We start from the raw sequence: 16,759 nt of genomic DNA on the forward strand, positions 1-16,759 counted from the left end.
AAAGTCAAAATTCATAGTGTTCTGTTTCAGTCCTTATGTGTGGTTTAGGAAATGAGTCTTTATGGCCTAACCATTGATTACATGCATTTCTTAAACACCTACTATGTACAAGGCACTGTTCTAGACCCTGGAGGTAAAATGAAGTGTAAAACCACCTCAAAGGACTTATCTAACCAAAAAGACTAGACATAAACATAAATAGGTAAACCATCTCAAAATGTACGTTTTAGTCCTCGACTCCCAACAGTCTCTCTCTCTCACTCACACACACACACACACACACACACACACACACACAGAAAAAATCAGTTCCAGGTGGACTATCACTCAAAATATGAAAGGTAAAGAGTAGAAGACAACGGAGTATCTCATGACTCTGGAGAGGCAGAGAATTCTCAGCCAATATGCAAACAGTGCTAGTCAGAACGGAAAAATTGTTAGTACTGAATTAAGAACTGTTCTTTTAAACACAAAAAATAAGAGTGAAAAGCCACAACACAGAGTACTAGTAAAAGAAGATTTTTGCAACACTTATAACTAATAAAGTGCCAGTGTTCTTAACAGTCATAATTTTAAAACATTCTATAACTTTACAAATCAGAAGAGGGGGAAAAGACACAGACTCTCCAATCTTAAAAACTGGCAAAACCTAAGGGTTCCTCAATAGATAATGGATAAGTAAAACAGTGTAGGCATACAATGAATTATTCTGTCAAACAAAAAGAATGAGGTTCTGGAAACTGTTATACCATGAATGAACCCTGAAAACATTATACTAAGTGATATAACCCAATCACAAAAGGACATATAATCCACCTATATGAGGTACCTAGAATAACCAAATTCATAGAGATAAAAATAAATTAGGTGTTACCAGGGGCTGGGGAAGAGGAAGATGGGGAGTTATTGCTTAATATTCATGGAGTTTTTGTTTGGGGTGATGAAAAAGTTTTGGAAATAGACAGTACTGATGACTGCACAACACTGAATGAATATGATAATGTCACTAAACATGTAAAATAGTCAAAATGGCTAATTTTCTGTTATATTTTACCATAGTTCTTAAAAACTAATAATGTAATATACCAAAAACCATTAAATTGTACACTTTAAATGAGTAAGTTATATGAATTATATCTCAATAAAGCTATTTTTAAAAAGACTGGCAAAAGGCTTGAACAGAGTCTTTACAAAAGAGGATACCTAAATGGCTGGTAATAAGGGGAAAAGGTGCGCAACCTCATTATTAATCAGGGAAGTGCAAAACAGCGATAAACATGCGCACCCAAGGAGATACCATCATTCACTCATCAGAATGGCTAAAGCAAAATAAATGGACAATACCTGCTATTCACAAGAATGTAGAGGAAACAGACTCTCATACACAGGTGTCAGACGTAAAGATCAGCACACCACTTTGGAAAAATGGCAGAACCTACTAAAGCTGAATATATGCAATTTGTTCCTTAGGTATATTCCTAACAGAATGCAGTTCGATACGCATGAAAACACGTGTAAGAATGTGCACAGCAGTATTACTCGTTATAGGCCAAAAATGGAAACAACCCAAATGTCTGTCAAGTAGTAGAATGGATAAATCGCTATCACGATGTATTCACGCAATGAAGTAACAGCATGTAATGAAGGTGAAGAAATGACAGCTATAGGTAACATGGATAAACTGCATACACAATGTTGAATTTTAAAAGCCAGACTCAAAAGAATGCATAATGAATAAGCATGATTCTATTTGTATAAACTTCAAAATAGGCCAGCTAACCTCAGGTGTTAGAAGTCAAATAATGGTTAACTTTGCAGGGCAAGGGGTGGTAGGGTGATCAAGAGGGTTTCTGGGGGGCCTGGGAGTTGGCAATGCTCTGTCTTCGGTATGGTAGACAAGTATATTCACTTATGATCATTCATTAAATAGTAGTTAATACTTCTATACTGTTTGTATATCTCACACTTTTAAACAGTTAATCCCTGTCACTGCTGTCTTTTCAAATAAATACAGTGGCTTTCAAATACATCATAATTAAAGAAATATTGATGCCTGGCTGGTGTGGCTCATTGGTTGAGCGTTGACCCATGATCCAAGAGGTAATGGTTTGATTCCCAGTCAGGGTACACGCCTGAGTTACAGGCTCGGTCCCCAGTAGGAGGCGTGTCGGAGGCAGCCAATCAATGATTCTCTCTCATTGTTGATGTTTCTATCTCTTTCTCCCCCTCTCTACCTCTGTTTGAAATCAATAAAAACATATTTTTTTAAAAAATGCTCTTCAGTGGAATGAACAAAGTATAGAGAAAGGCAATGGGACTAGGTTAGAAGATAGTGGGAAGATCATGTAAATTTCATTTACACAAAGGAAGAGGCTAAGAAACTGTATTAACCTGTTCAAAATGAGCACAAATAAAATGTAAATTCAATCCACAGCATAAAAGAACCTATTCTTATCATTTTTGTGAATGAGAAATGTCTGTGCTTTAATAAAGCTTTCCACTTCACATGTGTATCTCAACTGCATGTATAGAATTTCAATGTTTTGCCTGTAAAATAAAAGAAGTGGATCATCTATTACCTAACATAAGATAAAAGGGCTGCTGAAAAGTAAAGACCTAAAATGCATCCATTCACTCAATAAATTAAGCACCTGCCAAAAAAAGTGTAAGAGAACAAGGCACAGCTTTTGGAGATGCCATCATGGCAGCACACAAACTCGCTGCTTAGGAAACTAGGAGAAAAAATGACCTCTCGCCGAGAAGTCAGGCTAGAGAGTAAGGCAGTCGGTCTCAAAGGAAACAGGCTTGAGTCGGCATGGATGGGTGAGTAGTACAGATATCAAGAGGAGGAGGTGAGATATTGCAGACCAACCAGAGGGGATGGGGGATGTGAGCAACATGCTGAAGAGGTAGCTAACCCCAGAGTGTTAACAGAGGGTGGTGGAAACATGATGGTTTGGACAGGGAAGAGCAGACAGCCATGGAGGACACTGGAATTTATCCTTGAAGATTTTGGGAGTTTGCTGTGGTCACTGTTGTTGAAGGAAGAGAATACTGTAATGAAAGCAGTGTTTGACAGAAAAGGAACCTGGCAGAGAGCAAAAGACGGGTCAAAGTGAAGAACGGTGAAGTAAAGAGCAGCTAGAAAACTGTTGGAATAATATAAAGTTAAAACAATAAGGATATACATTAATAAGGTGATACTGGAAGGAAGGATAATAAGGAGGTAAGAACACTAAGAAGAAATACCTTAAGGATTCCATGGTTATCAGATGTAAAAAAGAACACAAAACTATTTTTGCCTAAGAACAGGCCACGGGACCATGCACGGTACATGTGATGCTGCCACAACCTACACAGTCTCAAAGTGTGACGGTGCCAGAAGCCTGTGCCAGACGCAAAAGCAGTCTGTCTGATACATTCAGCATATATACATATCCTATGTGCAAACTGCCATATTTAAAATTAGATAAATGCGTGTGTGCTTACCTAATCAGCTAGTATCTGTTAAGTAGAATGACAAGTAAAGGTTTTGTGAAGTTAAATGTAAATGTGGAAAAGCTGAATTAGTTCACTTGCCACACAAGGGATAAATACAATAAAAAAAAGGGGGGGAAAGGGTCTCACCACCCTTATAGTCAAGTCAGAGAGAATGCTGGAATGCCAACTTCCACTGGTCCAGAGAATCTGAGCTGAGAATTCAAGAGGAAGTGCTCAAGACTGCAAATTATTTTTGTGTCACGGTCTCCATCATCATTATTTTATAAAGTATTTGCTAGACACGGAAGGAGTAAGCAGGTCTGATTTATTTTAATACAGGCAGATGGCTTGGTTGTGGAAATTGTGAAGGGATTTACTGAGCGGCTTCATCAGCTCAAGGACATTATGGAATTAAAGGGCTCTAAGAGACCTTACTGGGCCAGCTCTCCATGGCTCACAACATCACACTTTCATATTAATTAGAAAGACAACCCAACCCCCTGAATTCAAAGTAACCAGAGAGGGAGGAGGGAAGAACGCTATATTTGTCCAAAGAAGCGCAAATGTTAGGACAGAAACTGGAAATAGAGATTGACCAAAGGCCAACTAAAACATGTCTTGCTCTACGGGCAATGAAATTACGAATTAGGAAGAACTAAAAGTCACTATTTCAGAAAAAATTTTCATGAAAACAAACCATGTTTAAGTTTCTGTAATTATTTTGGAGTACAAAACTCAATAATCTTTCTACTAGTGTGGTGTAGTTTCAGGAAAAATGTAATGATCTGAAAACAAACTATAATTGCCATGATAACACAATAGGCAGTGAATTTATGAATCTCGGGATTATTCTGAAAGTTCTGCTAATGTGAATGCCCATTTTGGAGACCACCTGGCTTTCTATAAAAAAAAAATTTCTTTAATGAAAATGCAAAAAGAACAGCTGGGAAACACTACCTATGACATACAATCTAAAGTCAGATTTGAGACGTGCCCTAACCACACCCCTCTAAAGCTTTCAGTTTAAGTATACCACTTTCCTGGCAAAATTGTTTTGTAAAAGCTCACGTCTTTTCGCTTTTAGTCCATACCAGAAATACTAAAAACATCTATATTCATCATATAACCCAGTATAGATAAAATTTAGGCACCTAAGCGTGACTTATACAAAGAAAATTCATTATGATAGAAAAGTAGAGAAATCAAGTTAAAAGACCAGAATACAGTAATTATGAAAAAAGTATATATAATACATACTTTTGTCATCTTTATACCCTGCTTACAACTGACCATTTACTGACACATATATCTTTTATATAAAGGATGTAAGAGAATAATGAGGTATGTACATAGCTTGAGCTAACATGAACAGAAAGCATTTTTAAATAAAAAAAATTAAATCAAATTGAAAAATAATATTCTTTATATTTGAAACCACTTTTTATATTTCTACAACAGATAAAGATGATTTAAATTCATAGAAATGACATCACCATACTGTTGGAGGGAGAGGCAGAGGGAAAGTCAAGTAACTACTTTAGGAAAAGTTTTATGGCTATGTTAAAACCAGCCATATATTATCTCTGGCTTATTTTATTGACATTATTCTCAATACTTGGACGCCAACTCAAAGAGCCACGAGATTACAGATTACCGGATCTCACCTCCTCATTTTGCAAATGAAAGCAGACCTGGAGGAAATGTATGATTGTCTCCCAGGTCGCACCTCCACTGGTACCTCCTCACGCAGGTCGGGGCTAATCAATCCCTGAAACGGTAAATGCCACTAACCAAGCCTTTTCTGGATGCCACTATGCTAGACTCTTTAAAGATGTGTCGTTTCCTCTAGCTTCGTACTTAGTGCACTGAGCGGGCCAGCTCCACCCTACAGGATAATCAAACTCAAGCTCAGGACATTAAACACTCCCAAAGTCAGAGCACAGAAAATGACAATCCAGGAATTCAAACCCAGTACGTGTGACTATGCAAAGCCTTCCCACAACGCTATTTGTCCCCTGCAAAATGCTACAAAGGTACATCCAATAACTCCAGCTTGGCCAAGACAGACTGCAAAAATATCTACACAGATTTATAGGTTATGCATACAAAGGTGTTCACTATAACATCTCTTATGTCAAAAAAAATAAGAAACAACATAAATGTTCAACAACGGGGAAACAGCTAAATAAGTTATGGTATAGACTTTCTAGGAAACACTAAACTGAGGTCATTGAAAAGAATGAGGTAGACTCAGGTAATAGATGTGGCAAAAATGCCCATATTAAACTATGTTTTAAAAATAAGTCGTAGAACAATATTCAGGGCATTACTTTTTAAAAAATAGAAGTACGTGCAGTCTTTGTTTGTAGTTAGAAACAGGTCTGGAACAGTGCACAGCAAAACCAGAGAATTCAACAGGTGCAGGTGAGATACGAGTCATTTCTTAAACATTTCTGCATTGGGTTTCTTTTGATTTTTTGTTTTTATAATCCTCACCCAAGGATATGTTTATTGATTTTAGAGAAAGAAGAAGGGGAAGGGAGGGAGAGAGGGAGGAAGGGAAAGAGGGAGAGAGGGAGAGAGAGGGAGAGAGAGAGAGAGAAACATCAATGTGAGAGAGAAATATCAATCAGTTGCCTCTCGTACGCACCCCAACCAGGGATGGAACCCCCGACCTTTCGGTGTACAGGACAATGCTCCAATCACCTGAGCCACCCAGCCAGGGCTGCATTGTTTCGATTTCTATGCCTAGGATATGTTACTTTTGTAATTTAAAAAATTATAATACAAAATTAAAAAATTTTAAATGAGCATATTAAGTATTTTAAAATAAAATATGCATACTCCAATTAATGCCATCCCACATAGCATGGAATGATTCTGTGGCTATTTATCTTTGGTGCAATTTTTTAAAAAATCTAACATTCCGTAACAGCACACGAGAGTTCAAGTACTATAGTCCATGGACAGTCTCCAAGACCCTTTCAAAAAATCCATGAAGAAAAAGCTATTTTTTTAAATAATGGTAAAGTGCTATTTGCCTTTTTGCCGGTGCTGACATCTGCCCTGATGGTGCAGAAGCAGTGGTGAGAGCAACTGCTGGCTCCTTCACACAAGTCAAGGCCCTGGCACAACTGCACTCCAAGTCACTGTAGTCCTCCCTGTCATGCACTCACAACTAAAAAGAAATTCCAGTCTCACTAAAGAGGGTCTTTGATGAAGCAATAACAGTGACTTTATTAAATCTTGACCTTTTATGATATTCTGTGTGGCACAGTGGGGAGTATGAAACATGAATCACTTGTGCTGCATACCAAGGCAGTGCTTGTCCCAAGGCAAACCCTGCTGCAACTGCAGGAGCTCAAAGTTGAGTGAATTACTTGCTTTTTTTCATGTATCAGCATTTTTACTTGAAGAACAACTCAGACTATGGTTATAACAGACTTAGGTATTTGGCAGACGTTTTCTCAAAATCGAAAATAGGAGTATTACTTCAAGGGAAATAACTGATAGATGTTTGGTGCCAACTGAAGGAAATATTAAAATTTTGGAAAACCTGTATCTGCCACTGTGAGTTAAAAAGTTTCCCAAAACTTAAAGACTGTCCTGAAAAGACCAATGGTGATATTAACAAATGTGGTATTTTTATTAATATCTATATCAAAGAACCAATATTTTCCAAATTATCAATGCATAATGTTACCAAAAAAAATCATGCATGAATAAAATATCCATTCAAAGTACAAGGTGAACCAATGGGTTTTAATATAACAAAGTAAGAAATGTTTACTGATATGGTTTCTGATTCCACACTGCAACCAATCTATATATATATAAAAGGCTCATATGCTAAGTGTCCGACCATCCAAGTAATGGATGTCAAATAGCAACACCTGGCTTCCTCTCCCTAGCGACTAGCCTCCTTGCAGTTTCTTTAGGCCAGGAACCCGACTTGCTTTACAGTCAGGTAGAAACATTTTACACTGTAACCAAATGTCTGTGAAGCGTTTTCCGGTGCCTCATCTCATTTGATCCTCACAGAAGTCCTGGAGTAGGTAGATAGGAACTTGGTAGAATCCTATTTTCTTTTCATTAGCCAGAAAACGGAGATTTAGAAAGCTTAGAAACTTGACCCAACTGAAAAAAAGTAAGAAATAGTGGACCTTGAAAATGACCAGGTTTTCTCACTGCACAGAATACAATCAAACGCTGCTGCAGTTAAATATTTTACCCTTTGTTCTTCCTGCATGATCTACAATAATAATCTGCTTCATGTTGATATTTACTGCTGTGTTATTGACAATTACCTGAAAGAGAAGTTGGGGTGCTTCACTGGGCTGGAAAAAGTTTAGCTAAATCAGAAAGCAGGTCTAATTAAGCAAGTTTATCTATATCTATAAAAGGCTAAGTTGACTCACACATGTCTGATACATATAAAGCTCTCACTGGCGCCAATCGCTTGCATGTGTTCCCATCTGTCATTGTGGATCGTGAATTTGGTTGACACTTCTATTATAGAGAAAAGGCAAATAGTGATATTAAAATATTTCTTCTAATTAATTTCCTTTCAATGTGCACGAATTCATGCACCAGGCCACTAGTCTTTAGTAAAGTACTACTTACTGAGTTTGGGTGGAATATCAAAGAATATTGAAAATTACTTGTTAATGCTATCAAAATACTCCTTATTTTTCTAACTACATATTTGTGTGAAGCCATGTAGTCTTTATATATTTCAACCAAACCAAGACAACACATCATAGTAAACTGAATGTAGAAGCAGATAGGGGAATCCAGCTCTCTTCTAATGAGCCAGACAGTAAAGAGATTTCCAAAAATGTAAAACAGTATCATTCTTCTTGCTAATATTTTTTGGTTTTAGGAAAAAAGATCATACTTTGACACAAAAAACACATTATTTGTGTCAATATATAATGGGTTTGTTACTGTTTTTTAATTAATATTTAAATCTTTCTCTTTTAATTTTTAATATTGTAAATATTGTAGACCTAATCCACACAAACAAAAGCTTTTTATCATCCTCAATAATCTCTAAGGCCCCATTAACCTTTGAGGTCAAAAGTTGAAGAGCCTTGCAGTATACTGTTAACACATTTTCATGTGCTCTGCCTACTTTTTTAAGTCTTGGCCAACAAGTGCCAGTACAGCAATTTGTATTTACGCACGGGCAATATGCATATGTGAACTGTACTACAAGCTTTCTTAACCAATAAAAGCCTAGAATGTTAGCCCGATTTAAATACATTCTGCAACACGTGATGTTTACTACACTCAAACCTCTCTTTTGCCACTATTTTGTGTTCTACCAAGTGATCTTGACCCATGGGGGCTGCTAGAAGTTGTAAAACTGGTAGTGATGGATCTGGTCCAAAGAAACAAAGAGTAAGTACTATGATCGATGTTTGATGTTACTTAAGGCATCTTGAGGACACGGTAGACAACTTGGCTATGATTAGCTGAAAACCTCTGACATTTTGAGAGAGATAAACATCACTGCAGAATGAGACAATGGTCAATAAGGAAATGAATCATAGCTGGAAGAACTATGGTTAGAAAGATGCAGACTTCAGGAAAAGGGAAGGGAATAGGAGGGGAGGGAAATCTCTACTGGGACTAGGTTATAATGCCCCTACATGGAGTTGATTTAGTTAATGCTCTTATTTCTAAAAAGGATCTCCAGTACTTTATACACATGGTGTGGGGTGGGGGAAGCTGAGCTTAGACTATACGAGGTGTTATTTTATTTATATCTGTACTTGGGCTATTAGTTCTAACATACAGGCCCTCAGAACTAAGGATACATGGAAATGGGAAACTTGAAGGTTCTAAGTGAATTCCCCAAAGTCCAAGATCGTTCTTTATTAAATGAGGCAAAACGTTATAAGGGGGTAAATGGTGATGGAAGGAGACTTGACTTTGGGTGGTGAACACCACCAATACAATATGCAGATGCTATATTATAGAATTGTACATTTGAAACCTATATAATCTTATTAACCAATATCACCCCAATATATTTGACTTAAAAAAACTAATAAATGGAGCAAAACCTTTGGGAATTCCTTAGGAAAAAATATTTCAAAAATGGACTTCAAAATTTATAATTAAATATAAGCTAAGACTCAATTTTGAAAAATCTGTATTGTATTTTTAAATAAACTTCCAAAGTTATAGAATTTTAAAATATATCTCTATTATCTGTTCTATAAAATATATACTAAAGTTAAAAGAAATTGAAGCTGACACAGTAACACCAAATCCCTAAAGAAAATTTTAACACAAGTCTCATTTTCCTTAAAAGAGAAAAAAATTCTTTTTAGGTACTCCAAGCACACTGGATTATCCCTTATATCAGTAAACACACTTATTTATCCACAATATCTACTAAGCACATACTATGTGCCAAACACAGTAGTGTCCTTTAGGGAAAGCACACACACACACACACAGAATTGTATCCATCATAAAGTTAACTTCATTGAACAAGAATAAAATATTAACATAGAACTATGTCTACATTCTCACATAGCTCCACCAATGCCCTCCTTCTAAGGTGATTTCTGGGTCTGCCTGCCTGGCTCTGGGTTGTTTTGTGTGTTTTTTATATATCAGTCCTCCAAATAGAAAGAGTTAAATCATGGGGGGGAAAAAACAGGGATGGCTAGACTTATTTACCTTAAAAGAACCTGATGCTATTAGTAGAAGGAGATAACATCCTCCAAAATGGAGGGGATGAGAAGGAACGAGGACAGAAAAGAATCATCGTTACTGAGAATACAGGAGTGAGAGAAAAGTGATTTTACATAAGCAACTGCTGTGAACAGGGAGACTCTGGGCAAAGATGGATAAATTAGGGCATTATTAACATTTCCACTGGTGTGATCTTCAACGGGCTTCAATAAAAATTTAAATTTCTTTTCAATTTTTAAAAATGTAGAATTAAGGAGTCTTTTAAGACTGACCTAGAAGCGGCCTCATGATATTAGAGTTACATTCACAACGCCACGTTGTTCTATTACATAGTTGTGACCCTTGGTCGAAAAATACCATTGAATATCCAAAGCTATTATACTTTAACCATCTATCCCAGTGGTCGGCAAACTGTGGCTCGCGAGCCACATGCGGCTCTTTGGCCCCTTGAGTGTGGCTCTTCCACAAAATACCCCATGCGGGTGCGTACATACAGTGCGATTGAAACTTCGTGGCCCATGCGCAGAAGTCGGTATTTTGTGGAAGAGCCACACTCAAGGGGCCAAAGAGCCGCATGTGGCTCGCGAGCCACAGTTTGCCGACCACTGATATCCCAACCCTAAATCCTGACCCTCTTCCACTCATAGCCACTGACATTCACCAAATTTTCTGAAGATTCTTCCAAAGAACTCTATGGGTACAAGGATTTCCTGAACTCAGTGCTCTGGCATCTCACATTCTTTACCCACATGCTTTTCTACATAAAAGAGTGCGTCTAACCCTGTCACTTTGTTGCTTCTCTCAAGATGGAAATGCTAAATGAAGAGTAACAAAGAAGTAGATTTCCTCCAAGGATTTTCTATTGAATAGACGTTTTGTTCACATTGGGGAATCTGTATTGTTAATACTATCCTATAAACAAAAATTTTAGTGATAGTTATTAAAATGTGATCTTCCAACTATACATGAGTGAGGCAGAGCCACACCATATAGCATGTATTGTGTAGTGTCTGATAATGGGAAAGATGAACAGCTATCAGATCAATGGCTGAGTCTATCATTTGTGAAATTAGGAAATAGATTTTCTCTCTTTGACTGAGTTTGCATTTCTACAATTTTAAAACCATCACAAAATGCAAACTACTTCTATATAGTCTCTTTCTTAGGTGGTAAAAAACCAGGTACAGAGGGAATCAATTGCTCAAACTTGAATAGAAAGGAAAAAATCCTTCCACTGTTTAGTAAGATCCGATTAGCGCACAAGTAAACTAATTAACTTTCCACTTTTAAGACCAAATTCAGCTCAAATCAGATGCCCTATTGAACGCCACCCAAGAACTGACAACCTCTCTGAAACCAGTTACTCTCGGAGTATGATCAAGGGAGGATTTCAGAGCCTCCAGATGGTCTGGGAGCTGCCCTCAAAATGAGTGTGAGCTGTGTGAGTGCCAAGCAGTCCTCATCAAACCAAGGAGGGAACGGGACTACCAGAAATCCGGCAATCTTACCTCAATTGGCCTGACATATAGAAATTAATTGGTATCATTTGTGTAGATACAAATAGGTACACAATCCCTATTCTGAATAAACTAGTCATAGATCAGAATTTAAGTGGGAACACCACTTCTCCCAACTCAGCTAGGACTTCCAGCCCCTTGTTCTGTATAACTCAGTGTGACTCAAGGACCTTATGTACCAGCAAGTCACCTTGTTTGGCACTAAATCACATGGCTTACATATGAAGAGTCAAATGAGACTGTTCACTACTGAAGTGTGAAAACACATTTGAAAATGCGCCACATACTGTTTGTTACTTGGGGGGGGGGGGGCGGGGGGGGGGGGGTCTTACCCATGGCATCATTGCCTTGGGTCTGACAACAGTACTAAGCATAACATTTTGAAGCACTTGGTGATTTAATATTTAAATTGTTTCCTAAATAGTTCATGTTGAATATATAGTGTATTCAGTTTAATTTATCGAAAATTTCCATCCAGTGGCTGTCGCCTTTCATGTAGGTCAGACTACAGATTTTTTTTTACTAAAAAGTGAATGGTTCTAAAACAGTTACATAACTAAAATTAGAGCTAAGAAATTGAAGTTTACAATAATGCTAATAATTAGGCTCATAATTCATTTTATTTCATTTTATATGGTCTTTATTTTATGCTTTTCTCATACTCTGAAACGTTATCCACTATTTCAAGGAATCACCAATAGTACAAGAAACATTTTAGATATATCTAGCCCACTGGAAAAACTATATAACAGTAGTCAACTTTTCAATTCAAATTCACTTGGAAGTTACTCCACAGATATTTAAACAGAAATATCTTGACATCCATTTCCTTTCATAAATTTAAGACACTATTTCTACCTTTGGTGCATTATGCCATTGTAGTGGTCACTGCTACAATGGATACCTATCTAGCATCTATTTCCCTTTTCCTTCTTCATAATGGAAGTAACTTTGTTCAGATATACACTCCGCCCCCTCATTCCACACTGGAAGTCTTAGGGATGGACCCTATTTCATTGAAACCAACTTTGCCATTGACTAGTTCAATAATTTAATGCAGTCAGGACATGGTATTCTCCTGGAGACTGTTATGCTAGCACTCAAAAGCTGTTCACCCTCTTCCCCTCCCCCATCTTAAGGAAACTGAGTATCAGTGGCCTTTGAGCCGCCTGCTGACTAAATCCCCAAGTCAGCATTCAAGGCTCTCTACTCTCCTTTTTCTACCTCTTTAGCCCTTTCTCCTTTGCACAACCTCCTGCTCCAGCAGCTAGAAGGGCTTGTCCCTTCCAGAATATGCCCCTGCATTTTCCATTTCATATCCTTCATCCGGGTTATTCCCGTGGCTAGGAAAGCCCAAACACTGCCAAGTCAGTCAGTTCAAATCCTATTCATTGGATCCAAGTCCAGATCAAAAGTCAACTTTTCCATGAAGTCTTCCCTGATATCACCATTAATAAATGGCACTCATCATAGACTAGTATCCCTTGTATCATAAATGAACGGTGCGTGCTTACAGCCTGTTGTAAAACTGTAAGCTCCCTAAGGACAAACTCTTGTGCATCTTTGTCTTCCACCACCATCGCTCCCCACCAGAGTAGCTCAGTAACAATTCGTTGAACACATGAACACACGTTTTCATTTCTGAGGGTGAAAGTGCCTTTACAGAATAGATTATCATGAAGGCTAAAATGTCCTTGCAAGCCGTTAAAAACATTCTAGGGTGGCTTAGGAATAGTTCTGCTGAAGGAAAAGAAACAACACAGATGACCTTGTAAGCCTGATTCTGAGAATTATATCAATTCTTTAAAAGTACTGCCTAAGAATTCAAAAACAAACTCAACACAAGTGCTATTTACAAAAAAAGAGTGGCATTTACTGTAATATACAAAGGTTAATAGATTTTTTTACCAAAAATTTCAGCTGTTCTTATAGTAATATTTAAGACTATTTACTTAATCTTATTTCACACTTGAAGACAGAGAAAAATGTTGGCTCTCAGACAAAATTTATTTGTAAGCACATACTGATGTCATTTAATTATTAATCTACACATCATCACTAAAAATATACCTATCCAACTCCATGAAAGTTATCTGTAACTATTTCCTTCACTGGCTTCTATGGGAAAGGTATACAAAGTTTTGTATTCATCTCTCCCCTTCCAAATGAGTATGTACAACTTAAGTTAGGTAGTAAATATTATGTTACTTCAAGATCTGTGGGTACATTATCAGTTCAAATAAGACCATAAAACTACAGAAAACATACTGAAATCTCGAGGGAGTGGGAGGGACCAGGGTTAACCACAATCTTCCATCAATCATTGAACCTGCTTTTAAAATAAAACCCTTCAGATAAATCTCAGTAAATCTCAACAATTAATTAAATGGAATATAAAATGTGATTCCACAGGACAGTGCACTCACAAAAGAAAGGCACCATATAAGATGAGAATCACTGTTTAAATATGGGCTATGCATAAAAATAAAACTAAGAAAGAGTAAATGGAGAGTGTAAAATTCAATTTAGGTTTTTAGAAACCGCTTACAAGAAAACTGAAGACACGTTTATTCCCTTTGTGCTATTATTGTTATATTCTAGGTATTTTTGCAAGTCAATTTAAATCCTTTGGGGAAGATGCTAGAATATAAAAAAATAAATTCTTGTTTTCAAGTATAGGGCAGCACACTGTATAGTCATTTTTTAAAATAAAGATCACAATTTCAGTGAAACCTATGTATGCTCATTAAAGATTATGGTAAAGGTACGATTTAAAGTTTTCTAAATTATTTCAAAGGCATCTCCCGTTTTCCTGGAGCCGCCTGGTAACGGAAACTGATTCTAAAATACTGCTGTTTTTGCCACTGGAACCAGTAAGTGTGGGAGTTCATTATCTAAAAACGCGGGGCCAGGGTCCGGTCCGGGATCGCGGTAACCGAGTAGCAGGTGTAGCCACCACTGATCAGAGAACCGGGCTGTGCGGGCGGCGGGAAGGCAGCGGCGGGTGGGCGCGTGAGCCTCGGCCAACAGAACGGCCGTGGAGGGCCGAGAAAGTTGCCTCCCACGACCTGGCACAGGCGGTCCCCACGCGGCTTCTGCAGGGACCGCCGGCCCAGCCTGGCCCCGCTGGCCGGGAGGGCTCTGCTACTCACCTTGCAGAGAGAGGAGCAGCAACGGCGCCAGCGGGGAGCCCCGAGAAGTCATGCCGGGGCCGCCGGGAGCGCGCCCGCCGCCCGCTCGGCTCTTCTTCGCGGCCGCGGAGGCGCGTGCCGGGCTCTCGGCGCTCCCGGGAAGCCGGGTCCGCCCCACTCGCCGCCGGGTCGCAGACCGCCCCGCGGGGCGGACACCGTCGGGCGCGCAGACGAGGCAAGTGCGGCTCCCGCGCCGCCCCGCTCCGCGGAGGCTGAGCGGCAACCAGGGGCGTCCCGCGCTCGCCGGCCTCGCCCCGCAGCGCCACGGCCACCTCGCGCTGCCCCAGGACCCGCCGGCCCCCCGCGCCGCCCGGGGAGCCACTCCCCCCAACTCTCGCCCAGCTACTCCCGCAGCAGCCGGGCTCCGCTAGGCTCCGCGCCGCCCACTGGCCCCTGTCGGTCTCCCGGGCAACCGCGGCTCCAGCGCGACGCCTGGCGGCCCACCCGCGGAGCGAGCGCGGCGCAGCTGGTGCGGCCGCCACCTGTGCGCGGTGCGGCCCACGCCCCCGCACCCTCCGCGAGCGCCGGGGACTCTGAACCGCTAGGCTAGCCAGACAGGTGGTGTCAGCCCTCCTCTCCAGAGCGGTCTAGGAGGGATTCTTCCTGTTGCCGGTCTAAGATTTCTATTTGGCCAGTTCACTTTCTCCCAGCCCTCTCTTCTGTAACCTAAAGAATCTGAAAGCACCTGATCGGCAAAATTAAGTATCGATGAGTTGTGTTCTATTTTACAGCTTTTTGTTGTTCGTTTTCTGGGCACCCTTTCTTTTTTGAAAAGAGTGTAGGGGCCATACCATGATCCGCACTCCTCATTCTATCAAAGAGATTACCATCTTCTCTTGACCCTTTAGTGAAGTGTATGTCAACTTCTAATATATACAATTTTCATTTGTGTTGTGGCTCTCTCAGACTAACTTCAAGTGTTTGTTAACTAGTGAGGAGGTGATTTTACTAGGGCGGTTGTTACTTTGGTTAGGTTTTCACTTTTGTTTCTCATTTACTTTTGTTGGGTGAGAATAGAAACCTTACTAGCATCTGAAATAATGTTACTTGAATACCTACCTACATCTTCCTTTATAAAACCTAATCTTCATTCCCTTTCCGTTGAGGTCACTGGTCAGTATCTTATAGCCGCCCATCCCCCGAGTCACTTTCTGCTTCAGCCCCTACCCTAACCTTCTAAATTTGAGGACATACCTGCCCAGGAAATATCAGACCATTCTGGTCCATTTCTGCAGTGACATAAATTAGGGTTCCAGGAGCCATTCAGAAATTCTGCGCCCTCATCTAACAGATACAATCCTCCCAGGGCAACTCAGGACTGAATATAGCACCCACAGGAGAAAGGCAAATATGTAAAACATCTATACATTTGGATAAAGATTAGAAGATATGTGTACAAATGAAAATAACAGTGCTATTGTAATTTCATGTTGTTTTTTTAAAGGGGACACATTCAAAAATGACAGTCGCCTTTAATAAGAATACCCTGGAAAGGTATAGTTTGATTAAGAATTAGAGGTGCCTCCACTTGGCTCTCTACTTCCAATTTGCTAGAATCTCTTACCAGATGTCTAGTGGCAAGAAAAGAATGATGTAACCGTATAGAGGCTTTTATATTCATAACAGAAGGTTAAAATTTCAATTTTGATTTTATCCCTGGGCTTATTCTCATTCATTTAAACTCCAGGGCAAGGACTAGATGTGTTTTTTTCCCACAAAGCCAATTTCTGCATTCTAACCGAGTCACAAAGGGAGCATAAGAATAAGCGATATAAAGAGAAAACCAAGGAAGATGGTCAGTTGGCAGGTGCTACTAGAGCAGGACTTAGCTTCACTACATCCCAGATTTAAATATTTATT

General features: G+C 39.3%; 1 protein-coding gene across 2 annotated transcripts in view; it reads right to left on the bottom strand.

Moving 5' to 3' along the window:
* Nucleotides 1-15,245, bottom strand: part of IGSF11 (immunoglobulin superfamily member 11) — a 125,139-nt gene extending 109,894 nt beyond the window's left edge. For both annotated transcript variants that reach the window (XM_036352173.1, XM_036352172.1), the window contains exon 1: nt 14,861-15,245. In XM_036352173.1, the coding sequence (XP_036208066.1) occupies nt 14,861-14,912 (52 nt within the window). In that variant the 5' untranslated portion in view covers nt 14,913-15,245. The remainder of the gene's footprint in view (nt 1-14,860) is intronic.
* Between the last annotated feature and the right edge of the window lie 1,514 nt (nt 15,246-16,759).

The sequence above is a fragment of the Myotis myotis genome, unplaced genomic scaffold (assembly GCF_014108235.1).
Source record: "Myotis myotis isolate mMyoMyo1 unplaced genomic scaffold, mMyoMyo1.p scaffold_m19_p_2, whole genome shotgun sequence".
Lineage (NCBI taxonomy): Eukaryota > Metazoa > Chordata > Mammalia > Chiroptera > Vespertilionidae > Myotis > Myotis myotis.